The 26,504-nt window shown below is 38.3% G+C and overlaps 1 protein-coding gene across 1 annotated transcript in view; it reads left to right on the top strand.

The window, feature by feature from the left end:
* The window catches only part of COL5A2 (collagen type V alpha 2 chain), a 118,834-nt gene that overhangs the window by 46,568 nt on the left and 45,762 nt on the right, over window positions 1-26,504 (top strand). Inside the window, exons 2-8 of the mRNA XM_026096058.2 lie at window positions 15,406-15,630; window positions 17,090-17,103; window positions 18,881-18,913; window positions 19,598-19,630; window positions 20,275-20,328; window positions 24,381-24,491; window positions 26,313-26,390. Of these exons, the coding sequence (XP_025951843.2) occupies window positions 15,406-15,630; window positions 17,090-17,103; window positions 18,881-18,913; window positions 19,598-19,630; window positions 20,275-20,328; window positions 24,381-24,491; window positions 26,313-26,390 (548 nt within the window). The remainder of the gene's footprint in view (window positions 1-15,405; window positions 15,631-17,089; window positions 17,104-18,880; window positions 18,914-19,597; window positions 19,631-20,274; window positions 20,329-24,380; window positions 24,492-26,312; window positions 26,391-26,504) is intronic.

Here is a 26,504-nt window from a genome sequence, read left to right as displayed (position 1 = left end):
TTTGAAGAACCATGGTAATGATGCAATTTCTGTCATCTTGATCATAGCAAGCATCAGACATTATTATTGTTACGAAGAGCATGTTCCAGCATATATGGTACCTTGCTGAGATGAATGTCTGTTTCTAAACTGATAGTAAAAAATTGCAGATGATTGTCCTGAATTGATGTGTGCTAATGCTTTTATCTAAGCTAAGAATAGGTTGAGGCATTTTGGGTTGTTTCTTGCCTGGTGAGTTACTGATGACTGTAAAATTTTATTGAGTTCCCTAATGGGAAATAGTAAAATTAAGGCATCCTCTTGATGGTAACTCAAAGGCATGTAAGGTGCTGAAGTGAAGGAGAGAAACAGGTTTTCTTAGGGAAAGACAAAGTTTCAGAGGGGAAATTTTGGGTTTGGAGGAGGAAAGTGAACTGGAAGAGTTTTGAGGGTCAGAAAATGAAATGACATAAAAACATAAAAAGATAGGAAGTAGAGATGTTCTTTGAGAAATGTAAGACCTTGGAAGGGCTCAGGTGAGCTTGTGATAAACTGGAGTTCATATAAACCAAGCAGAGCATGCTTTGAGGTTCTTCTGGAAGTCATCTGAAACTAGGAAAGAGAGCTAGTGAACTGACTTGTGTCATGTTTATATTCCCGGAAGCTTTTCCAAGCAGAGGAGAGCCCAAAGGTTATGGAAAGTCCTAAACTGTAGGGTTGGAAACAGTGATTAGACTGTTCTTATTTGTTGCATTTATTACAGTCTTAAATACTGCGTCACAGATGTGGTTGGTGACACATTTGATGTACCAGTAATAGACACTTCTTACAGTCTATTGTATTAGATTCCAAGGGACAAACCTGTGCTGAAAGTTGTTTATAAGGAGCTGAAGTAATCAGATTGGTCATGAAATTTCAGTGCCTCTAAATGTAACGTGATCATGCTTTATGTGAGATTAATGCCTACTGACATTAATGGGTGTCCTGATTGATTTTAGTGGCTTAGTCCCCAAAGGTCTTTCATTTAATAGCACTGAAGAATAAGCAATTAAAAAAAAATACTTTTTTTTTCCAGCCAGGTATGTGCTGCTATCATTTGATTTTGGAAGTAGGTAAATCAGGGCACAGCTTTTCACTGTTAAACTGAGTCTAAGGTAATGTGCAGGATTCCTGGGTTCCAACTCACGAATTCCACTTCAAAGAACAAACCAGGTCTGGTTGTAAGCTGGCGTTCCCTGTGTAGTTCTTGCAGGTTTCTGAGTGTAATGAAAGACTAGGTATTAAAATCGACAGTGGGGTATAATCATACTCTAATTATAGAGTAGCCATATACTTTGATTTGTTCCTTAGAAGTTATCTCAAATGTATGTGGAGCATAGACTTCCAGCCAAATATCTAAGTTACATCACTTCAGCTTGAATGCTTCTCTCAACTCCACATAGATTTTCATTCTGTTACAAAAGGAAAAATAAAGAGTGTATGTTGTATGTTTTATGCATTATAGGCACCTGATTGCAGCTTAACTCCACTGTGAGAGTTAACTCCTGAAATATGGTGTCAGTGTTTGTAGAGCTTGACTTGTGACTTTCTTGGGCTTTTAAAGGTTCAAATCAATGAAACTGTTCTAAGATAAAATTAAAAAGAGAAAAAAGATAAAGTAGCTTTTAAAGGAAGAACTAAGGGAAATAGAAAATAGAAGTTCAAAGCAGACAGTAGCTGGAGGTGATGACAGCTGGTTTGTTTTAAACTAGGCATCCCTACTTGAATTTTAATTCATTCCGAATATTTTTAGTATGGACTATTTGCCTCACAGAAGTTCATAATGCTTCATGCCTAAAGCATGGAAGCATATCCAATGAATAAGAGCAGGATAGCCTTGCAGAAAAGCCTTTCATTTCCTCTGTCCCAGAAACCATAATCCTGCAGGAGAGCAAAGTAATGGCTGGTATGTTTTTTTTCTTTGTTTTTTTTAAAGATCCTTTATCAGCCTTATGTATCTAAACGAATAATAAAAAGTCAGCAAAGAAGAAATTCTATCTGCCCTGTCAATATCCCTTTTTTATGCTCATCACACTATTTTAGTTTTCATGGACCAAGGATTGGGAAAATACCAGAGGCAAGTTAAAAATGAAATTAAAATTTAAAAAAAATGTAACTTTATTCAAATGCAGGACACAGTCACAGAAGGCCTCTGGATATACAGAGATGTCTCTAATTAAGCTTTCAGAGTAGATTTTTCTCAATGCCTACTTGTAGATTTAAACAAGAATAATTTAATGTTATGTTTCCAGCTGTCGTGCAAAGACAAAATAAGATTTGGTCTTGTTTAAACTTCGTCCTTAAATTTAATGAATTTATGCAACACTCTGAGTGGAGTAAGGATATTCTTCCTCTGACCTAACTTTATTATTATTTTTCTAGGAATTAAATTAAATTACAGTGGTCTGCCAATGTGAGACTCTATTTGAAGACATCCTAGCAGTCGCAGTATGCAAATGCCAGCCTGTGCTATAAATCTGAAAGTTTTCACCATCCAGTCTGGATGAATTAAGGGAACCTTGAGAATTTTCTTCAATCAGTAATGGTGAAAAGATATAATCGGGTCAGGTCAATGAAGACACTTTTCCTCAACTTGATTTAGATGTCTCTCTTTTTTTTTCTTTTCTTTTTTTTTTTTTTAAAGACTTTTCTGGTATAAACATCTTAGTAAGCAAAAGCAATGTTTTCTTGACTAAAATAGGTAATTTCAACAATCTTGAAAATACAAGAACAAGTATGTCTGATAAAACCACCTTCCTTGGTATTTCAGTAGTTCAACACTTTCCAACAAGAAATCTTTTAGAAAAATTCCTGACCAGTGCGCATTCCCTCGCTCTTACATTCAGTCTCAAGAGTTTTCTCAGCCCGAAATGTTACTGAACATAATTGGGCTCCCCTCTCTGTTACTTATAATTCTGAATATTCGTAGATATTGAAAGATGAAAACTGTTATGGTTCCTATATCTGTAAGTAATGAATTACAGGTTTCCCATCTGCAGAATGTAAGAGTCCTTGAAGTGGTAAATGCTTGTAAATCCCCCTGTGTCATAGCAGAAACTGGTTTGCGAATTGTTAATGCCATGAGAGAGTTATCATTGTTATTTTTTGGGGGGCGCGATTCTGAGAATGTCTTAAGTATCCTCTCGTGTGTTGAACAGTTCAACTGGACAGTTCACAGACCACCAAAAGCTTAATTTCGTGGCCTTTTTATCCTTGCTACTAGCAAGGGATAACATGGCACTCAAGCAGAAGTGTTATTACTGAAAATAAAACAAAGCAATACCCACTTAACTTGTTCCTATATCAGTTCGTATGCAACATACTACAGCTATCCTGTCTCTACAGGATCAAGGTCCTAATGTATTTTGAAGTTTGTTATTTTGATTTTTATTTCAAGGGCATTTAGAATTGTAGAAAGAACTTGAAATTCCTCCCACATATCTTAAAGTAATAGAAAAATCTGTTGGTCATGAGACCCATCTAAATCACACACACGCTTGCGCTTGCCCACGCTTGATTGTAGATTACTTTAAAAAACACGCTACTCCTCTATAACCTTCATCCCTGATGCTGTGCAGAAAACAGCTAGGATACCCTGAGGGCTGCCAAAGCCTGTTCCATGTCATTTTGAAACCAGAAGTTGCTGACTGAGCTGTCCGAAGTGTGGTAAAGGTAATGGTAGTAGAAAAGAAACGGAGGCTTTGTTGCTGGAATTTTTGCAGACTTTCTTGCTTACCATTCTTTTTTAATTTCTCAGAAGCCCTGAGTTTCAGCAAATGAATAGCTTTGCTGTAAAAAGAGCATATTATCAGTATAGCTTTCCAGCAATATCTTCCTACTCCACCCAAACATTGGGTGGTTTTCTCTTCAGTTTGAAAAGCTGAGTATCTCGGTATGCAAGGATTTTTAATTATGGAATTGAATTTTCTTACTAATTACAAATCTTTATTTTTAGTTAAAAAGAGTCAGCAGAGGATGCATTTAGGGGATTACATGTGTCCACTTCGCAAACCACAATGTAGAAAAGCTCTCTGGAAAAGGCAGCATCTAATGATAGGTTTTTGTTTTACTTTGATGTGTGCAGCTGCAAAGAATGAGGATGCTTGGGCAGCAGCAAGTGTGTTTCTCTTAGATGTAAAAAAGAAAAGATGTTCGTACCGATATTCTCTGACTTCAAAGCAGTGAAATCCTATAAAATAAGAAAGGTAGACCAGTTCTTTTACAGTACAAAGTAGTTATTTTTAGCGGTCAGACTTTTAAGAGTATTTCTTAAATACCAGAAAACAGAACACCAGAACAGTGGATCTTTGACTAGTTTGATAAATTGGCTTAAAGATTTTGAAATCACTGAAACAACATCTAATTTACTCCAGCTGAGGTTCTGGAAAAATAGTTAGTCTTGTTGCCCTGTCAGAGGATTTACTTTAGCTATAGCATATAAATAGTTGTGCTTTATATGCATGGAAATTGGTCAGTCTAAATCCATAACACTCTTCTGATGGTAGAAACATACTTTCAGTCACTTTATAAATCTAAATTATATCCCGGATAGTCTCAGCTAGTGTAAAAGTTGCATTCATTTTGAGTAATTCAGCCATTTAAGATCCAGAGATGAATGACCTAGTCTATTGTAGAGAATAGCAGGCTCTGATTTCTTTCATTTGATATTATTATACACTGTGTGCATTTTTAATGCTTTATCTGCAAGTACTTTATAGATACTGATAAGCATTACTTTACTAATTTAACATATGCTTACTATGCTGCGACAGTTAATTTGCTGTAGACTTTTCATATCCATTGAAGCATGTACTTTCTGTTACATGAAGATTGCTGGATAATTAACACTAGGCATATTATTATTGGAAAAAAGTAAATAACCAGAACAAGTCTGTATAGGGCAAGTTTTTATTAACGGAAGTGTTCAATACAGCCATTAGCAGCCACAGGCAGCTGCAATTATAAGCCAACAAATCAGATGAAAATTCTGCAAACCATCTCTTTCTTTTCTTTACATTCTTATCCCGCCTTCATAAACTCTGTGGTCTGACACAACTTAATGATTAGCATTTTACCTTTATTGTCAGCTTCTCCATCTGGGTGTTATGCTTCTGTAGGGAACGAAGGATTCTGGAGATCCTTATTGACATTCACTGTCAAAAAAAAGTTCAAACTTTTAAGAGTTTAGATAGGATACAGAGAAGAGATGATCAGACTGCAAATAGGGGCTAGCTATTGCATAAATTTTCCCCTTGCTGTTTAGTTGGTTAAATCTGATTGCCTTCTACAGTGAGATAACTGGCTTGGTGAATGAAGGGAGAACAGTGGGTATTGTCTACCTTGAGTTTAGCAAGACTTTTGATGCAGTCTCCCGTAGCATCCGTAGTCAAATTGAGAAAGCATGGACTGGGTGGGTCAACAGCAAGGTAAGTGAAAAACTGGTGGGACTATTGAGCTCAAAGAGTAGTGATTGACGGTTCAAAGCCCAGCTGGAGGCTAGTTAGTAATCACGTTCCTCAAGGGTCAGTACTGGGGCTGACAGTATTTATTGTTTTCAGAACACACCCTTAGATGATTTGCCGATGACACCAGACTGGGAAGAGTGGCTGATATGCTGGATGGCAGTGCTGCCATTTAGAGTGATCTAGACAGAAATGGGCTGACAGAAACCTCATCAAGCTCAGCAAAGTCAAATGCCAACTCCTGAATCCGAAACGGAATAACCCAGTGGAGCAGGCTGGGTTGGGGACTGACTGACTAGGAGTACCTTTGTAGAAAAGGACCTAGGGCCCTGACAGACAACAGGTTGAATGTGATTCAGCAGTCTGTTCTTGCAGCAGCTGCATTAATGAGAGTGTAGTCAGCAGGTTGAGAGAAGTGATTATTCCCCACTATTCAGCTCTTTTGGAGAGCATCTGGAGCATTGTGTCCAGTTTTGGGCCATTCAGTACAAGAAAGACATTGACAAACTGGAATGAATCTATTGGAGGGCCACCAAGAAGTTAGGGGGCTGGGGCACGAGTGAAAAAAGGCTGAGAGATCTGGATTTGTTGATCCTGCAGGAAGAAGGACTGAGAGGGAGAATCTGATTGCTGCCTTTGACCACCTAAAGGGTGGAGAGAGGGAATAAAGAGAAGATGGAGACAGATTCTGCTGAAAGATGTGCAGTGAGAGTATCAGAGACAATGTTCATAAGGTGTAGAAAGGTAATTCTAACCAGATATATGGGGAAAAAAAGTCTTCACAGTGAGAGTGGTTCAGCACTGGGACAAGTCAGACAGTGGTTCTGGAGTGTCCAATCCTGGAGACAGTCGGAACTTGGCTGGACAAGGCCCTGTGTGACCTGACCTGGAAGTAGTCCTCTTCTGAGCTGGGAGAAGGTCGCTTCCAGCCTACATTTTTCTGAGTCCAATCTGTAGACAGGCTGATTCTTTACTAGGAGTGTTTTAGAAAAGGATATACTTACAGAAGAGGGGCTTTTTTTTTTTAATCATTTCTCATAAGATCAAAATATAAAGCAGCCTGAACCATCTGAACAACTCTGCAACATGTAGCTCCCTTGATGTTATAAAAACTGAATACTTCAGAACCTGAATGGCACAGTGCAATTTCACAGCATGTTGCTTGGGGAATCCGGTTCTGGCCGACTGGACAACAAGATGGCTACTTGTGAATTGCTGATAGATTTACTACAGGAAGCCAAATGGACTGTGAGTGGAAACTGTCTGACTGATACTGGCACAGGAAGCAGCTGAGAGAATTTTCTTCACAGCCAAAATGCATCATTTTTTACTGATGCATAGCAGTCTAAGACTGGACTTTGGAAAGACCAAAATCAAACATTCACAGATTCCAGAATCGTGTGCCAAAGTAGACAGGAGAAGAATATTATATTTTCATTGTAAACTGTTGCTATTTTAGACTTAGGTTAAAATATATTAGGCAAAATTCCTTATGTCCTGATAAGATTTGCTTTAACTTATAGCAACATCAGCTCAGGCAAAATTCCCAATGTCAGAGAGTGTTTGCTTCCAGAATGAAGTTAAAGGATTCAGCCTCTTAGATCTTAGGAAAAGTTTTAATTGCAGTTTTTAATTCTGTTTTAATGTTAAAGACAATTCCTGTATTTCAGAAATTGTGGATACTCAGCCCTTGTCACATTCTTTTTTCACTGAATGAAACTATTTCAGCATGTCCTCTGCTCTCTCTTTTTAAGTTAACCATCAAAAAGAATCTGCTCTTTCTGTGGAACCAGGCTGTCCTCACACAAATGAAAGCGATTCCACTAAAAAAGTTATAACAGATTCAAGAAAGTGGTCAAACACTTTGGTTGGAAAATCAGATGATCTCTTTTGCCTCAAGCCTATTCTGAAATAATAAAATGTAGTAATTCCCCATGGTAAACACACTTTTAGGCTTTGTCTGCCCTGCAGTGAGGAAGTAAACTGTGGTACAGGTGGATGTAGCTAAACTGACTTCCCTGTAGCTACCATGAGTGATGAAGTCAAAGCAGTGGATTTCTGGCAGAGTGGACTCCAGCAGATACCAGCTTCCCCAATACAGACGTGAGCTTTTGACCGATGTGCTCTGACTGCTGAAATCTGCTACAGTGTTTTTGAAGAAATGCCCTGCATGCCTCTCCATTACAATCTGTGTGTGGCCTTAGACATTTGGAAATGATTTCATTTCCCACTGTATGCTTGAGGCTTGATTGCTGTCATCTGAGACTTTGTATAAGCGCTCCTGGCAGATCAGCCTCTTGATATTGCCTTCTTTCCCCCTGTTCTAATACAGGCACCAAGCAACTCGCCAGCCATTCTGTTTCGTGAACCACAGTAAAACTCAAGAGCTTTGTTCACATCCATCCTTATTTATGGGATAACTCTAGTGGGATAGTTAAATTAAGTCTTTCAAAGCACATTGATTCAAAAGTTTGGAGTAACCAATAGAAAAGGACTGGCTTGACAAATCTTTCAGTAGTTTGCTACCTTGTCCATAGCACAAGTTGGGGTGTTTAGAAGGTTTGAGTCTTGCTCATTAGCTCAGCAATAATGAAGTTAATCTTGGTATATGACATCATCAGATACTCTTAGTGAATTGAACAGTCAGTATAATAAACACTGGATGATACTGTAGGACCACCAAGAGAAATCCTTTCTACTGGAAGGGATCCCAGTATATTCTGCCTTCATATCTAGCATGTGTTGATCTAATAATAAAAACATTGTTCTTTTGTTGGATTGTTTTGTGTAGGAAATTATTATCCTTAAAAAGGCAAGCAAAATGCCTGTTCTCCAGTAACTGAAACATAGATACATGAATGTCTGAGTTAGGAGAAATATTGATTGACAGCTCAAGTGTTGGGTAGTAGCTTTTCCTTCCAGTAAAAGAAGGGGTGGAGACTCAGTTATCTACTTAAGATGTGAAATAAAAATTCATTCAGAAGAGTCTAATGGGTATCCTAAGTATAGTTCTTCCTTTTCAGTATCCTCTATTTGGCCAAATCTGGAATCACTTACATTGCTGAGTGGAAAACAGAATTATTTATTTTGGCATGATTTTCTTGAAGAGACAAAGCAGTTCCTAGATTGCATTTTAAGAACTGTTCTCCTGGAAGATCACCTTTTCTCCTGTGCCAGGGTATATTGTTTTGTTGTTGCTTTCTGCTTCCAGACTGTTGTCATTTAGAACTTGGAGGTTGTATTTTCCTGGTTGACAAACTTCATAGAGCAAACTCCCTACCCTTAGTACGAGCCAGAAACAGCTGGCCAGCTGCAAAGTGTATCTGTTCAGTAAAGCTTTGATTAACTACTTTGGTGATTTCTTCAGTTAATTAAGTCTCTCCTTGCTCCTTGGGAGCTGACTTGTGTCTTGATACTTAGCAGTATTTATTGATACTTAATATTATGGTAGCATGTGGTGGGAAAAACAGTTGAGTCTCTGTGATTTCTGAGTCCTAAAATGCCTGTTTTAAAATTACCTACGCCATTTAGGAGAACACCCTGGGACTTTTATACTTGTGAAACAAGGCACGTGGGTTTCAACTCCATATCTAGATGTTTGACCAACTGATCATATTGAAAAGTCATTTGGAATTAATTAAGACCATTGAAATTCTTAATCTGATGGAATGTTTTTTAAAATATTATGTATTTCTGGTGAGCTTTGCAAATTATCCGGTAGGGTTTCTAAGCAGGAATTTTGCAGAATGGATTAAAAAACATAATCTCTTTTCCTAAGAAATGGATCTGATGAAGCTTGGTTTCCTACAGGTTTGTATCTTAAACTGTGTACATGTGTGGAGTACCAAAATTATAATGAAAAGGGTTTATTATTATCCACTCCTTTTACAGGGGAGTTCAGTGAGGCACTGCTTTGGAACTCCCTTCTCTTCCCAGCTGTGTACTTCCCCGAAGCTTGCAGGGGCACGGTGTCTTGGAGACCTGCTCTCTCTCCCGGTCTCTGTCAAACTTTGCTGAAATTAACCACTGGAATCAAACGGGCTTGGGGAAACTGATGTCGCAGTGTAGCTAGAGGGATCACATAAGCCTAACTGCCTTAGGATATCATAGGGAAAATGCAAATGAAATGTTCATCCAGACCTCCAGCTGGCTTAAAGCAACACAGAGCCACAGACTTTGAGAAAGTCATTTTATTTTAGATCGATGAATGACTGTGCAAGTTATAATTTTTTATTCCTTTTGTAGGCATTCCTGTAACGAGTAATTTTTCTTAGTGATACTCTTGATAAATCTGTGTCATTCCTTACTCTCTTGAATATGGAGGGGAGCTGAAACTGAATTTCAAGTCACCAAGAGAATATTCTTCTTCTGTAACACTTAATGAATAACAATGTGTTAAAGACCTTGTTAGTGATGAGTGTTTCCGAGACAATGCTGAGTTACTTGGATTGAAGTGCATAGTCGTAGTGTAAATGTCTGAACTTCACTGAGATATAGAATGCATCCTGAATGGAAATGTCTGAGTTCGAATTTGATTTGACAATCAAATATTTCATATAAAGTGAATTCTGAATCAGTTCAACTTTTATTCGTAACGGACTCCAGGTTCATCCTTCTGCATGTATCTGTAAATTACTTTTTCTTTAAACTGTATGTGTTAATCATTAATATGAATTGTTCGTGTGCAACAGATACAAAATAGGCTGTATATTTATCAGCACTCCTGAAAAGTATGTTTTTCAAAATAATCTATATTTGCATGAGAGTTTACATGGTACAGTGATCTGAATAATGCTTAGTTTTTTATCAGCCAGAAAAACTTAGGTAAGCAAAAACTCAACAGGTAATCTAATTCTTATCAGAGAAGAGTTTTTTCTGTTGATTTTAGTGAGAACTGGATCAAGCCCTGCACTGATGTTGTGACAGGCTGATAATCAAATATTATTAACACCAAGCACCTTTTGTGCATCTCTTGGCACTCTGTACAGAGGCATGCACAGCACATCCACAAAATGGTTGTAAGCACGTATCACCTTTCACTTTGATTTTCTTCTGCACCTATGCTTTGTGAGTCAGCAGGATTAAATTTTTGCAGTTCACAACTTGGATCTTTCAGATTCTGGAGTTTTCTTGAAGGGTAATGTTTTTTTCTTTAAATTAAAAAAAATTGTATTCATTTTACTCTAATTATTTTTATATTTCCTTTTCATAAACTAGCCTCAGGATGGCAGAGAAGATGAAAACCTACCTGCAGAAGCTGTTTCAATTCTAACCCTTTTTTAATTAAAATAATTGTATCATTTCTGTTTCAGTTTCTTTACGTTAAGTGCATTTTTGTGTTAAAAGCATTGGGTTTTGGTTGCAGTATGCTATCGAGAAGTCCCTGTTGGTAGAAGAAAGCATAAAACTGGCAGGCTGTGCTTCAAGCACCAGTCACAACCTTTTCTAGCCCTGTTAGACTGTGTTTGCTGCTGTTGTAGGATTTATCAGCCTTTAGGCTCCTTTAATACTTGCACTGGTAGGACCACTACAAATGTAAGGAAATGGACACTTTACTGTCAGACTCTTTTCTTTCCCTTACCATTTCAGCTATGAATCCAAGTTGTTAATGTCTGCAGAAAACCTAGATAACTGCCAGCCTTGCTCAGGCCTTTCTCTGCCCGAAGTATGGCATTCAGAAAGGCAATCTGCTCTGTCGTGTGCCTGCCGTCTCTGCCGCTGAGCTAATGGGGATTGACCACTTGCAAGTTAGGTCATAAGGTATAAGCCTCACAGGAGACAAGTAACTGGGAAGTAAGAGGAGAGTATGGTTTGGTGCTTTGAGGACTTTTCTGTAAGGAATCCAGAATCAAACATCAACGCCAGCAAGTCTTCCTGTCCATATGTGTGGAGTGATCTTTTTGTTCCCCCTTTTACCCTTTTGTTTTAAAATATTTTTGCTCAAGACACTTTTTTCCCACTTTTTTTTCTTCGCCTTCTCTTTTTAAGGTATCATTTTCTTTCTTTCTTTCTCTCCTTTGTTCTCTCTGGTCCCACACCTTACTTTCCTTTTTCTCATGTAAGATGTGAACCATAAGTTAGTGAAAGCAACAAGGTCACAATAATGTGAAATAACTTTGAGCAGCAAACCAGGCCATATTTTCTCCCACTTTACTCTCTCTCATCTTCATTTCTTTCCCCTGCCTTAGCCATGAGAAAAGCAGCCTGGTGTTCAGGCTCTTCTAACCCACCGTATAGGTATGAGGGAAGTGAGTAAGCAGCAGTGGATTTCCAGGTGCTGTTTTCACAACGATGCATGACTTGTAGTGCCACATTTAAATGGTTTCATATGCTCTCTGTCCAAATGTTTGTCCTATTGCTGAATTGTGGAGGAGGGAGACTGAACGACGACAGAAATTTTCTTGAAAGGAAAAGCAACTCCTTTACCGTGCATAGACTTCTTTCCTACAGCGATTGCTCATGATGAGTGATGGGCTTTCACAGCCATCTAGTGGCTGGGATCTTTCTTTTTTTTTTTTTTTTGATAATTCTTAGTACAGTTTCACAAACTTCACAAAAGTTGCACCTGGGTATGTCAGTGCATGGTGTGATTTTGCTTCCAAACCGTTGGCTTTGTATAGCTGACTGTTTGACTTCTGGTCGGATAGTTCTTTAACACAAAAATGATTTTTCAACAGGCTAGTGTACAGCGGGAAAAAAAAATCACATTGTACTCACCATGCTTTTCTTTGAAATTCTCTTTTTCACAAAGGTCCTACCTACAAACACATGGATGAGTCCTTAAACATGTCATATGATATTTTTGGTACCTCGCCTGTTACATCCGCAGAATGTTTTAAGCCTCGTTTTCACTGATCTAAAAAGATTCATGACCCTGTAGATTTTCTGGTCAAGCCCAATATCAATTATAGTTGCACTCCTTTGTTGGGAAGAAAGGAATTGGTTAACTGGCTAGTATATCATTTTGCCACATAAAGAATTTCCAAATCTGCTTCTGAAGTTATTTGGCATCTTGTGTTATGACTCCTGAAGTCGAAAGAACTTGCGACACGAAGAATGCATGACGCTCTCTGTGCTAAACCTTGTTGATTTCCAAACTAGGGAAGAAACGGAGTAGAACAATTTCCTTTGCTGCCTTTTCCGCTCTGGGTGTAACAGGCAACATGGCTACAGTTTAGGCCTGAGAGTAAAATGTCAAAATGTGCTTGTGGGTTGAGTTGGAATTGAAATAGCTGCTTTTTCCACGTTACTCTGTCAGCATATTGCAGTCACAGAATAAAGGAAGACGAGGAGCTGGAACATGATCAAAGGATAGTAGGATTAAAAATGTGCTTTCTTGAAGTATTACAGCTTTTTTTGTTATCAGCATACCTGCAATCTGACAGGAAAAGAGACAATATATTTCCAGAAGTTAGTATGTGCTCTTTTCTCTCTCTCTGTCTCCTGTCAGTGAGTTGCTGAGCGGTATTCAGGCATAAGCTAGTCACCATCTGGCTCAACTCTCATTTGCCAAAGCAGTTGCTATGTGGTTTATTTGAAGTTATGACAGAATGCTGACTTTGGACTGAGTAACTTAGAAATTGCATTTATGCAAACTTCTGCTCTTCTGAACAGCACGATGAGTTCTACTGGTAGTACATGAAGGAAGACATAGACCATATGCCAGACATCTGGGGAAAAAGGCTAAATATGTCAGACAGTGCGTTATGTCATGCACACAAGGGAGAAGTGAGAAGAATATGCTTTCCAGAATACAATCTGTAGTTTGGAAAATGATTCTCACAGTGCCATAAATGCACTGTACAGCAAACTTGGTTGATGTCTTCACAGTGAAAAAATTTCCTCCTGAGCTTCTGCAGCACCCTTTAGAGTCATTTTGTCAGTTTGTGTGATAAACCAGTTGGAGATAGGAGTTGACCTGGCATATATTTGGCTTTCAATTTCTGTTCGAAGGCTTCAGAAGCTAATGAAGGCAGGCAACAGTTAATGCTGCATCTGTTCCATTTCTCCTAGCTTTAAGATTGACAGAATAACCAGACTTAAGTCATGAAGCTGAAATCCCAAATCTGCTCATATTTATTACTGCATGATTTTCTGTTTACATCTGGTTTAAATTATGACAAAGATGTAGAGAACAGTGAAACTGAGACTGTGCTTAAGGGCTGTTAATTTTTACCCTAGTAATAGTTTTTCTAAAATAATGGTTATGATCTTTGACTACTTGGATGTGTTCCATATATGTATGTAAAATTGCTCCTATTCCCAGTCTTAGTTCAGTTAGAAATTAAGAGTTGGTTGGAAATTACCAGATAATGCTTTTTAATGGATCGTGCCAGTTTCAAAGATATTTTTGATGAGAAGGTTTCTGTGGTTAGAGGGAATTTCCAGCCAGAGTAAGATAAAACCTCTCCACAGTATCCCAGGGGTTAGGACAATCATTTGGGGTGCAGGAGACTCTGCTTGAAAGCTTTGCTGTGTATGACTTGGGGCGGGGGGCGATCTTGGCACTGGGGTTCTTGGTTTGCAGGTTTGTGACTCATCGCTTAGGGACAGTCTGGAGAGAGTTGATTTCTTTTGCTGGAGTTTGTTTTCTCTGTACAGAGAAGGAAATATTCTTTGGGCCAAAGCAAAACTGCAAAACTGTCTTTTCTGCTAATAGGACATTCCTTAAAATGTTGGACACCCAAAGAAAAGTTTTAACTTTACTTGCTTTTTTAATTCTTTATCAGACATACCATATTTTGGGGGCAGGGAGGTATTGGCAGATGCTCACCTCGTGTTTAAAAAACAAATCCAGGTATTTGGGGTATTTGACTGCACAAGAGGAAGAAAACAAAGGCATGGACTTACCTATGGATATAACAATATGTACAGGGACTGTTGTGTCCTCTAGAATCCTGCCCTCCATCGAATAGGAAATTTTTAAGTTCTGTCAGAACATTAAAAAGAGAGAGAAAAAGAAATTCAGTCTAGAGAAGGCTCTTAAAGATGTGTAACTTTAATAAAATATGATGACCTCTGTAGAAATGTGAGAATATGTACATAGGTAAGACATTTGTGAATAGTCAGTAAAAGCTGTTCCTGCAGAAATTGTCATGTAGGACAGTCTTTGATATCTAGTTGAGATATTTAAGAAATAATTCATAGGTTGTTAAGATATATTAATAGCAATGAATTGTGTGTGTGCTGGGGTGATTTTGTAGGACCACAGCCTGCTGGATTACAGGACTGAGCAAAATCAGTGGTTCGAGGAGCCTCTCCTCATCCAACTGAAAGGTGCCACAGCAAGGACCCTTGCAGTGGAGATTGCCATTGCCACTGGACAGCAGCTGGGCTGTTTGGGAGACTCGATTCACCATGCGAGTATTACTCTGCACCAAGATCCCAATAAATGAGTTCTTTATTTTTAACAAACCGTATGCCATGAGTGTCTGTGCAACACTACCGTGAGTCTGGCTGTGTAAAGTACCTGCAGCAGCGAGTAGCTGACGTATGCAGTTTCTTACAAAAGTATCACAGACTCTTTTTCATAGTCAGCCTTCTCTAATGCTGTGCACAAGAGTTAGGAAGAGCTGGCACATGGCAGGAATTCCTCAACACAAAGTAGCCCACTGAGCAGAATGACATTCAAAGACTCATAAGGCAATATTCATTTGAGACCATCTACTGCGGTGTTTTTGTGCACTCTGGGATGACTATTTTATTTTTTTTCTGATCAAGAAATAAGGTGGTAAGATACGAAAGAAGTTTAAGATGAACGATGTTTTCAGGACCTTCACAGTGACCTCAACAATGATGGTGGTTTTTCTTTTCATGTATATGATGCTGCTTTTGAATTCTGAAGATGCTGTTTGCTTGTCCAGACCTCCTACTCCTCTGGTTTCACAGTTGAAAAATCCATTCTGTATTCTCTGTCCTTTCCTAGGAGAAGATGTTGAAGAAATAGCCTGCACTCAGAATGGCCAGATGTACCTGAACAGGGATATTTGGAAGCCAGCACCATGCCAGATTTGTGTCTGTGACAATGGAGCTATTCTGTGTGATGAAATCCAGTGTCAAGATGTCCTAGAATGTGAGAACCCACAGGTGCCCCCAGGAGAGTGCTGTCCTGTGTGTCCCCATGCAACTAATAATTTTGACACAACCGTTGGTAAGATTGCTTTCAGTTTGCTTTTTTGAAAAGAGCGCTAGCCAGGCTGACCTTTTGAAAGATGTTTGCTCTGCTGCCGTTTTTCAAAATGGGTCAAGAAGAAGGTGTCTAAATCTACATCTGTTCCCAGTTTGAAGTCTGAATATGCAGCACGATTAGTGCTGAGGCTAAAGTTCTCTAAAATCAACCCAAAGTAGTAGGAACCTGGGGATACTGTAATAGTATTTCTATGGTAAAGTTTTAAATCTGTAGAGAATCAATACTTGACAGTTATTTTTCATCTAAGGTTGCACCTGAGCTGGCTCTGGAGAATATTCTCTTCTGACTAGGAATCTGATACAAGTCCAAAGGGTTTATAACTAAAAGGTTGATCTGAATTCCATCTTGATATTTCAAGGAGGTTGAATTCTGCATTCCTTTTCTGGTTCATCTAGAACTAAAAAATGAGTATATTACAGTTATATAAGAAAATGAGTGCATGATTCAGCAAAATGCTCAATTCCTGGCCCCTCCATATTTTATAGATGAATAAATATAAACATTATTTCAGTGTAGAGTGTTTCCCCAAAGTGGAAATACGGACCCCCAATGCTTGAAGCCAGTTTAGCATTTAGCCAAGGCTAATGCAAACCACTTCTGAGCCATAAGAAAAAAATTGTAGGAAGTATTCTGAACTCTGTTTGTATACTTTCTGTAGCATACCTTAAAGATTATGTCTTTCCAGTCAGTTTTTTATTCATGGAGATACTTGGATTGGGCAGTCACCCCCAAAATATCTCTGAACTTGCAATTAACACTCATTAATACTGTGTATTACATTATTTGAACTACATTCAATATATAATAATTAAAGCAATTTTTACAAGGGATATAATTGCTGTTGATTAGCTTAATACAGAATGAAGTAGTGATAAAGAGACCGTAGTAGGGTCTTGCATAATTGAGCAGTGGAACAAGATGTGGCAAGCATTAATAAACAGATGGTGGATCCTGCTATGTTTTGGGAGGCATTAGGCCAACGCTAATACACCCAGCAGATACAACAGCATTATAGATACATTCCAGAGTTCCTTACTGTTACGTTGTAGATTCCTGTTAGACATTTCTGGTGTTGAAGTCAGTAATAAAACTCCTTTTGACTTCATTGCCAAACATTAGGCTAGCGGTAAAGGCTTCTAAAAGTTCCCCACAAGATATTCTGCTTTCCTGAAGTGCTTTGTCTTACTCTGTGCAGCACTGGAAAAAAAGGCTGAGGATCAGGGAGCAACATTCGAAACCTTGCTCACCCCTAAACAGGGAGTGTATGCATCCCTGTGAACTTATTCCTGCGCCATCTTCTGTGCATCCAGGATGCTGGACAGTTCTAGTTGTAACACCTTCATGCAATTCTTATCGTCTTCTGCCTCTCACAATAAAAACATTAATTTCCTCTCTTTTTTTCTTTTGTTCATTTTAATAGGTAGAGGAAGAAAGGTAAGATTTTGTTTTAAAATTTTGAAAAAAATATATTACAAATATTAAAGTCTTTCACGTGTCCTTGGAGCACTTCACAGAAATTCTGTATACGCTTTTGTAAAAACACTTCATTTATGTTAATATGCACAATTAGATATCAGAAAACAATACATCAGGTTATTAACGAAATCCATGTGGTCTTTTCTCTTGCTCTTCCTCAGTGGTTAGGAGATTGCAGGCCTGTGGAAAAAATCCTGGGACTCAGACTCTGGCAACACAACTGGTCTTAACACAGAGAATACCTTGGCTGAAAATCCCTGCAGTCTACATTAAAGAAATCCCAGTTTAAGTAGTTTGGTTGTTTGATCCTTAGCAGTACCACAGAATGAGGAAAGGGACCACTAGGTCATTAGGATCCAGGCTGTTAGGACTTTCAGCTTGGTTTTTGATGAGACTTAGCTGCCTAGCATGCAGTAGCTAGTGCAATCTTTCTTTAAACATTCCTGCTCTATTTGTTAAAACTTTGCGCAGGCAGTATGTCTGTACTGTGGTCCACGCTGTTACTGCAGCTTGTCAAGGCTTCCCTAGGGTAGCTTTAAACTCCCTAATTCAGGTACCAATAACAGCATAGTTGTTGCAACACGGCACACAGGCCATTGTCACCAGTTAGATATCATGCACAACAGGTAGGTAGGCTTTGCAGCCCCTCTGCTTATTGGTACCTGAGATCAAGTGTGTTTACGGGAGCTTAAAGGATACTTTTGACTGATAGGCAAATATGCCCAGAAACTATTCCACCTTCTAGCTGGTATCCCGAAGCATTGACATCGTGAGCTACAGCACAAAGTTAAACTTAGTAGTTCAAGTTTTTGTACTAGTTTTATACTGCTGTTTGATCTAAATAATGTTTTTAATACGATTTTTTTCTTACATTTGCTGTTGTATTTCATTGTTTTATATGCTTGGCCATGAATAAATGGAATTCTGGTATAAATCGCTGGAATATTGCACAATACCATAAAGATGCTCCTTAGCCGTATTTGTGTGTATAAAACCATGCTTAAAACATCTTTTCAGCACCGTTTTTAATTTCAGCATTTTTAATTTCACTATGGTAATAATTCAGACCACACAGGGCAGGTTGCATAACATCATGGCTTTCTTCAAGTCAGTGCTAAGTAAAATGTTGGCAACCCTTGCCCAAGTACATGTAAGTGTCCCTTACCACAGAAGGCTGTACAGGAGGTGGGTCTGCCTGAGTCGGAGTGCTGCATGTGGAAGTTTAGTCTGGGCGCTGTTAGCTGTAGCTATGCTATATGTATTCTGTTCTGTCCTTACAGTGCGGATGGACATGCAGGTTTTTTACGTCCATAGGTTTTAATGATGTGATGAATTCTAGTTTAATATCTTGAAGAAATGGGATCTGAATGCTTTTGATTTGTTCTGTGCACTCTGCATTGCATCTGAATCAAATCAGCCAGTAACAGAACTAGCAACATGCTTTTTAGTAATTAAAAAAATCATGGTACTTTTTAGTTTGACTCTTCTTTCAGCCAGTATGTTATGCAGTTACAGAAACTCCATTAGTTTATAGCCTTAATGTAACCACACAGTGTCTGTACTCATTAAAAATATGGATTAGCTATTGCAGGTACTTCAGTTTAGTCTCAGTTGTATAACGGTAGAAAAGCCTCACCATTTGTCATGTGGCAGTGACCATACTGGTGTAACTAGTACCATTAATTATATATCATCAATTATATGCCATCTGATATGTTTTTGTATCTTTCTATAGGGACAAAAAGGAGAACCTGGAATAGTACCACCTGTAAGTCCATTTTTCTTCATTTATTAGCGCTCTCTGAAAGTAGAAATTGTCAGTGTTTTATAGCAGAATTGCAGCAATTAACAAAAAAATGTACAGGCTATTAAAGGAATGAAATAATTGCTCTGTTTCACATGTGTGCCATTGGAAATTCCTGTCAATTGAATGTCAGGAAAAAATTATAGTTAAATCTCTCATAATCTTTATTTTTGTAGTTAGAATTTTATGGAGTGTAATGGTAAATTAGTATTCGGACAGTGCAGAAACATTAGGGAAAACTGTAAATAAATTCTCACTTTCTACCTTTATTTTTATCACTTTCTATCACAGAAGGATATAAATAAAAAATTAGAGAAGCGGAGGCTAAATCATTGTCAGTCACTTATTCATTTGAACTTTTTTTCTAAAGGTTTATAGAAGCTTTAGTTTTAGTTAATTTCCTTTTTACCCAAAATAACTATGGTACTTCCAAGATTTTGCTTATACTGCTTGTAGAAGAGCTCCAAAACTGTGGAGAGAGAACTAATAAAAAAAATTCCTTTTTTTTCAAAAAGCCTTACAGCTTGCCAAGTACCTTAATTTTCTCTGCCACTATTTATTTTTCAGTAGCTAATTTCATGCGGGGTAGTCATGAGAAATATATCGCTAATGTTGTGCAATAATTTTCATTTGTATTGCCCTCTTTAGGTTTCAGGAATACGAGGCCGTCCAGGACCGGCCGTGAGTAGTTTTTGAACTTCTCTTTCTCTAATTGATAGTATTTCCCCGTTTCTGCCATTTCTGTTTTGTATTGCGAATGTGATTTGCAGGAGGAATGTGTACAAAGCTGCTGGACTTGAGGAGGTAGCAAGATTATGGGATTCTGTACTAGTGCCGGGTTATCCCCATGCCATAAGTGAATGGATTTATGTTTTGTAGTACGTACGTGTCTGAGGACCTGTACTGCAAGGTTGTTGCTGAGGAGTTTCTCTAGCAGGGATCCTCTTAGTAAAAGGAGATGCAGTATGCTCCCTGGGTGCAGCTAAGCAGAGAGCAGTTCTGGACTAGTAGAGAGGGTGTCTCAAAATTGTGCGTCTCAATGAGAAGAGCCTCCAGCATTCAGAAAACCTTTGCTAAATTGAACTCTAGAGCACAAGACATGAAACCATTTTGTAGGTCTCTGCATCCTGTTTCTACTCCCTTCAGGCAATATGCAGTTGAGAAGAAATCACGAGTACTCTGTGATTGTAACCCTTTTCTTTATGATCATGTGAAAAAAAGAGCCACAAATATTTTTTCAAATAAGAATTACACTTTATATTTTCAGAGCTTAGTAAATCATTAGCTAGGTAAAAAGGTAAAAATATTTCTAATCTTTCTTCTAGGGACCTCCAGGTTCACAAGGACCCCGAGGAGAACGAGGACCTAAGGGAAGACCTGTAAGTTATTAACTATTCCTAGAAATTAAGTACTGGACTAACTTCAAAAAGTTAAATTGCTTTAAACTGTCTCCTTGTCTTCTAGAGTCCCACATACTTTCCTTATCTCTCCTAAGAATCAGCGAACAAACATAAAAATATTTACATCTCACTGTTCTCTGATTAGCTTGAAACCTGAATATTTGGAGAAAACTGAGCTAGGCTTAGCAGTATTTCCACTAAATCCATGATTTTTCAGCAGTTACCCAAAGTAGTGTGTGAGAGTACAACTTTCTCCAGGATTTAGAAAAAAAAGAAGGGCAAAACTCTGGAACATCACGTTTCCCTGTTTAAGTACTTTCTGACTTCTTACTGGTGACTACCATGTATCAGAAGCAATATTAACTCGAAGGCGTATTTCAGAATAGAAGATAGAGCTCAGGAAGTTAGTAGGAGTTAATATGTGACCACATATGGTGGTATGCTGGTGAATAATATAATCAAGATTGCTCAGTGGAAATAAAGATTTCATAAGGTCATTTCAGTGTCTGTGTGTGGAGAACCACAGAAAGGCTGAAAGGGAGTGCTGAATATACTGAAGACGACACGTTCCTATTAAAAAAGCTAGGTAAAAATGCAGAAGCCGCTTTTAACAGGTTTTAAAGAGTTGTATCATTTTAATTTCTGTTTATATATTTTCCTGCTTAAAATATTTTGCCTTAATAACAGACCTGAGTTTTAGGCCATAGGCCTTAAATTGACTCCTTTCCACTGTTTCCCCAGTGAATCGCTGTTGTCCATAGATGGTCATGACACTATTTGTAGAGGAGTGGAATGAGTGTGTGGCCTCTTTGAGAAAGATGCCAAGCCACTGCTGCTGTCTAGATCACCATAAGATGTTTGTATGATGAATAACTATGAAGATGCATAAAAGAATTGGTGGAGTAATTGTGAAATCTTGCAGTGGGTAGAGAAATCTTGAGTGAGTTTACAGAGACATCTAAAGTGCTCTATCAGTGTGCCATGTTGTCAATGAGACACTAAATAATTTCTAACTCTGTCCCATATGTACCTCTCGTATTCCTTTCTAGAGTGGTGGCTAGAAGTATTTAGGATTTCAGAAGCCTGTGACAAGTTTGAGTTCTTTTGAAACAGATTACTAACACTGCTTTCAGGGGAGTTAGGAACCATTCAGCTCCTTTGAGAATGTTCTGTCGAAGGTTTTGGTGAGCTGTATGTTTATGTCAGACAGTTAAATCTCAGAGTGTAGATCGGAGAGCACAGAGCAGTGTTTTAGATGTGGAATGCCTACTGATGCTGGCTTTCCATTTTTCACTTGAGAGGAAGAAAAAAAAAAAGCCCTATTAACTCACACCTGCCGTTCATAATATGAAAAGCTCTCCACAAATTGTTTGCAAGCCTTTTCAAACAGCTCATTGAGCAGGTATGCTTATACAGATACCCTTTATAAAATTCATTTTGAAAAATACATTGCTGACTGGTGATATTACAAAACTGCTAAGCACATTTTGAAGTTGTTTGTTTGTTTGTGCTTTTTTGTTTCTTTAAAACTGGGTCCTATTAACTGGTGAGCAGTAGGCACTCACCTGTGCTATGAATTTTACAAAAGCAGGACATTCGGACATAAAAGTAAAATCAGGAATATATACGGGTTTACTTCTAATGTGGCTATCAAATTCTTTGTTAGTGTTACAATGAGAGATAAATACACGGATTTACAAAATGCATCTTGGGAAGGGGAGTTTCGGAGCATGACAATTTTGTGTGATTACCAATGATTTTTGGAAGACAGAAAGTAAGATTAAGCATGCTCAGAGCCATCAACATGTTTCGTTTCAGTGTGGTTTTACACTAGATGGTGGCTGTAGTAGCTGTAAGACAGAGCCATCTGAAAGCGCTCTCTCGGAAACTGCGTTTCCTCTCACCATTCCATCACAGGCAAAATCTGTGATAGAGTTTCCTGAATAGCAGCCGCGGCGGTCCGGAACGGTCAGTGCCACTCTACTGTGTGTGTGTTTAAAGGATGCCCCCTTGTGGCCCTGCGGAATCTTTTAAAACGTTTTCATTGACATTGAGCTGGTGAAGGAAAATGATGGGTTTATACATATAAGCAAGATTTTATAAAAATAAAACAATAAATATGGGCAGTATAGCACTGTATAGTTACCATCTAGAAATACAAACTTTTTTCTGGGTTTTACAGAGTTCTGGAGAAGAAAGTTTACTGTGTTGCTTGAAACAGTTTTATTTTTGGTGACTCAAAAAAATACACTTAGTCTTATGTCTTCCTTCACCACAGTGCATCTGTGTCTTTGGCATAAGGCTAGGACTTTGTTTGACTCAAGTTCAATTTACTGAGAAGGATTTAGTGCCTGTGGGATAGTTAAAACATCTGGAGAGAAAAGATACATATATATCATGACCATCGTTTAAAGACATAGTTGCTTATTTGGTGTTCCACAATTTTGGCATTCTTAGCTTGAGATACTTTACAACAAGACTGATTTGTCTGGGAGATGAGGTTTTGCTCTTTTTCTGAATCAGATTTTGCTAAGGTGGCTTGGTCTAGGTATTGAAAGTCAGTAGCCATTTTATAGAAGCTTGCTTAATTGTTTATTGGCAAACGTGTTTTTCCCTAATGCTTGGCTTTGTTTTCTTTTGTTTTTGAAAATGAAGTATTCAAGTTAATACCTTATACTGTTCCCCTTTAGACAGTATGGACTTTAAGGTTTGGCAGTGCGTGCTTCTGTTTATAAAAAATGGTAGATATTAAAGTTTTTTGATAGAACCTCCTGTTTCCATCCAACATGCAAGAATCTGCTCATTTGTTTCAATACTCTTTCTGCAATCTATTCAATACAGAGATTCTGTATCCAAGTACGTGTGTGTGTGTATACATGTTCATTTGATAAGAAGAAAGATTTTCCCCTGATTGCTAGGCTTATATGACTTTCAGACCATGAAGATTCATTGAAAATTAAGAGGAAAAATGCAACTCATTCACTGGAAGTTTCTAGGAATCCTATGGTCAATATCCCAATGTCTTTGTAGCCTTTCCCAAGGAAATGCTTTTTCATTAACATGCAAACTATACTAGTTCAGTCTCTAACACCACTGAAATGTGTCACAGACTGCAAGGAGATACAGTCCTCATCTTTCAGAAATAAAAGCAGTCTATCTGATTACAGTTGTGTTTGTAATGATGACTCCCTGAGCTAGGCTTCTCAAGTTTTATGTCGAAGAATCCTTAAAGTAAATGAGCTCATTATACTGTATAAACCTTTTGCTCACTTTAGTCCAGCATTCTCTTCTCATAAAGGAGGCAGCAATAACAATCACTTTAAAGTCCATATTTATTTTTGAAGTTTATCTCTATTGGCCTTATTGCTATTGATTTGTATCACTGTTGTTTTATCATCTCCCTCCATATTTAATTTTGGTTCTGGCACAAGATAAGAGGGATGCAGATTAGAAATCAAAACTGAGTGATCAAAATGGGAGCAATGGGATAGCTTCCCAGCTTAGTCTGCAGATGCTAGTTAGAGGTAACGCTGGCACTGGGGCAGCTAGTCTGCATTTTCAGTAGTGTAGCTGTGTTGACAATTCAGCAATGGTGTGCGCTGTCTAAATCATTCATGATGTCAGGAGGCTACAAACATCCAGCCTTACTGGAATTTCCTATGTATGTATATGTATGTACACTCATCTGAGCTCTCTGTATTTTAGAAATAAATTCTTGATATTCTTATACTGTGTGCAAAGCCAAATATTTTTTTCAGGAGTAATATACTCTAAGATGGAATGATAGGGAACCTGGGCATCTGAAAGAGCCTTGAGAGAAATTACTGCAATTTACTTGTGTGTTGGATGTGTGACTAATTTTAGCCAGTGCTTCTGATCTGAAGGTGAGAACAGGTGTTGAGGGATGTTGTTTGGTCGAAGATCTTTTTGTGGAAATACAGACTTATCACATAACTGGCAGACAACTGTTTGGTTTGATGCTTTTAATGAAAACCTTCATGCAATGTTTGCATTTCTTTTTTTCTTTCTAGGGTCCACGTGGTCCTCAAGGGATTGATGGGGAACCTGGTATCCCTGGCCAGCCTGGTGATCCTGGTCCTCCAGGACATCCTACCCACCCAGGACCAGATGGACTGAGCAGGGTAAGTTTTACACTTGATTTAGTAGAAAGTCAGGTGAATGCTGGACCAGATCTACATGATACAAAGAGTAACTTCTGTTTACTTCAGTGAATATGCAGCATCTCACAGAATCAGCCTTTTGCAGATGCATAGCATACAACCTCTTCCATGGCCTAGGCAATAGCCATTTGGATTGCAATGTTGTGCCTGCAGTTCTTGTCCTGCAGTCATGGAATGCAGCCAGCAGCAGTGCAGATTCTGCCAACAGAGGTGATTAATGACTTGGACAAGGTGAACTTGAGAAAACCCTGAAAAGGCACACTTTTCACAGTCTATTTTAACATCTAGAAAAGCCAAGGTGCCCAAATCTAAAACCCTCTGTGGGATTCTATTAATTCTACTTGACTTAGGCCTGAGGGATCAGGGCAGTAGTACAGGGAAAGTAGAAGACCAACTTGGGAACACAGAAAAGAAAAATTTCAGGTGGATTTTAATAACCAGCAAAAGCAATTAAAACGTGATTTGATCTCGTTCTTAACGAGATGGTGAATTAGTTCTTGCTGGAATTATTCAGGTCAAATGTTAGATAACTAAGTCAATAATGATCTGTGAAAAGCAATGCTAGCCAGTCTTAGATACAAACAAGGTGTTCTACAAGATATCTTTTTCATAAATTTGGTGGAAGACTAATTATGATTGATAATAAAATACCTGTTTGAGGCTTTCAGGTATATTCACTTACACATTCGTTACTGTTTTGAAGGTATCTGTCTTGATTTTTTATTCCATTGTTCTTGCAACAACAAAGGAGTTATATTGACAATAAGCTGGAACACTGAAGTCAGGCCAATAGCCTGCAATTTTGGGCAGCATTTCTGGACTTAAACACCTTTCCAAATGGTGCCAAATCCAGCAGAAACAGCTCAAGGGAATTTCTTCAGCACAGAGGAATCCTTTAGAATCACAGAAGAACGAGGATGGGTGCTAGACCCCCATTCTTCATAGATTTACCTAGGAAATATGGAAGAATAGGTGTAGTCAGAGCTTTAAGTGATTTTTGGTTTGTATTCTTATCTCTGAAGTCTCTAGCCTTTTCAAAAATGTGTTTGGGGACCAATCTGATGCAAAGCAAGACCTAAATTATAGAAGAGCTGAATACACATTTGTGCTGTTAGTCCTTCTCAGCCATTCTAAGCGCTGAGCTGCCATGTGTGAGGATCTGGCCCTGAAAGAAGCAAAATGAAACTGTTGACTTCGACTATGTCAAGAAGCACAAAGGCAGGAGAGAAGGGCACTGACAATTCATTCCTGTAACTCATTTGTCTTTGTGGATTGGCATGGTCAGTAGTGGCCTTTCAACTTTGCTGACTAAGGGTAACATGCTCAAAAATCTAATTTGAAGTGATAAAATCAGCCGCGTTTCCATTTATCTTCAGATATTTCTGAACTTGAAGCGTAGTAAGTGAAAACAAAAAGTCTTAGAAGACATGAAAAAATATTGCAGTTGAAGTTAAGGACTGATATAAATTTGAAGACAGTGAAAGAAATTAATTAATTTATGGGAGGCTTTCCTCTTTTTATGTTCTCTTCCCATTGTTCAGTGCTAAAGGGAAGTAGAGTCAGAATAGTAAGAAGATAGGATGATGCATTAAACTGGTCTTTGAAGCCTTTATCCAACTTAAATCTATAGGAAAGAGCACTTCTATTTTAATGATTAAAACAAGAATTTAGTCGTTAGCACTGCAAAGCCAATGTAAGTAATGAAGAATCTGTTGCATACATTTTTGCCTTGTGAATCATCAACATGACTGCCTGCTAAAATCACACACATTATTTTTTCAGCCATTTGCAGCTCAGATGGCAGGACTGGATGAGAAATCTGGGCTTGGTAGTCAGATGGGACTGATGCCTGGTGCAGTGGTAAGACCAGATTACCTTTGTATTGTAAAGCATGTGTGAAATGGAATGGTGCACAAAAGCGAAAAGGGGAATGGATCCTTTTCAACTTTATATGCTTATTGAACAGGAATATAC

The sequence above is a fragment of the Dromaius novaehollandiae genome, chromosome 7 (assembly GCF_036370855.1).
Source record: "Dromaius novaehollandiae isolate bDroNov1 chromosome 7, bDroNov1.hap1, whole genome shotgun sequence".
Taxonomy (NCBI): Eukaryota; Metazoa; Chordata; class Aves; order Casuariiformes; family Dromaiidae; genus Dromaius; species Dromaius novaehollandiae.
The sequence above is the reverse complement of the archived record's forward strand: the minus strand, read 5'-3'. Positions and strand labels throughout refer to the sequence as shown.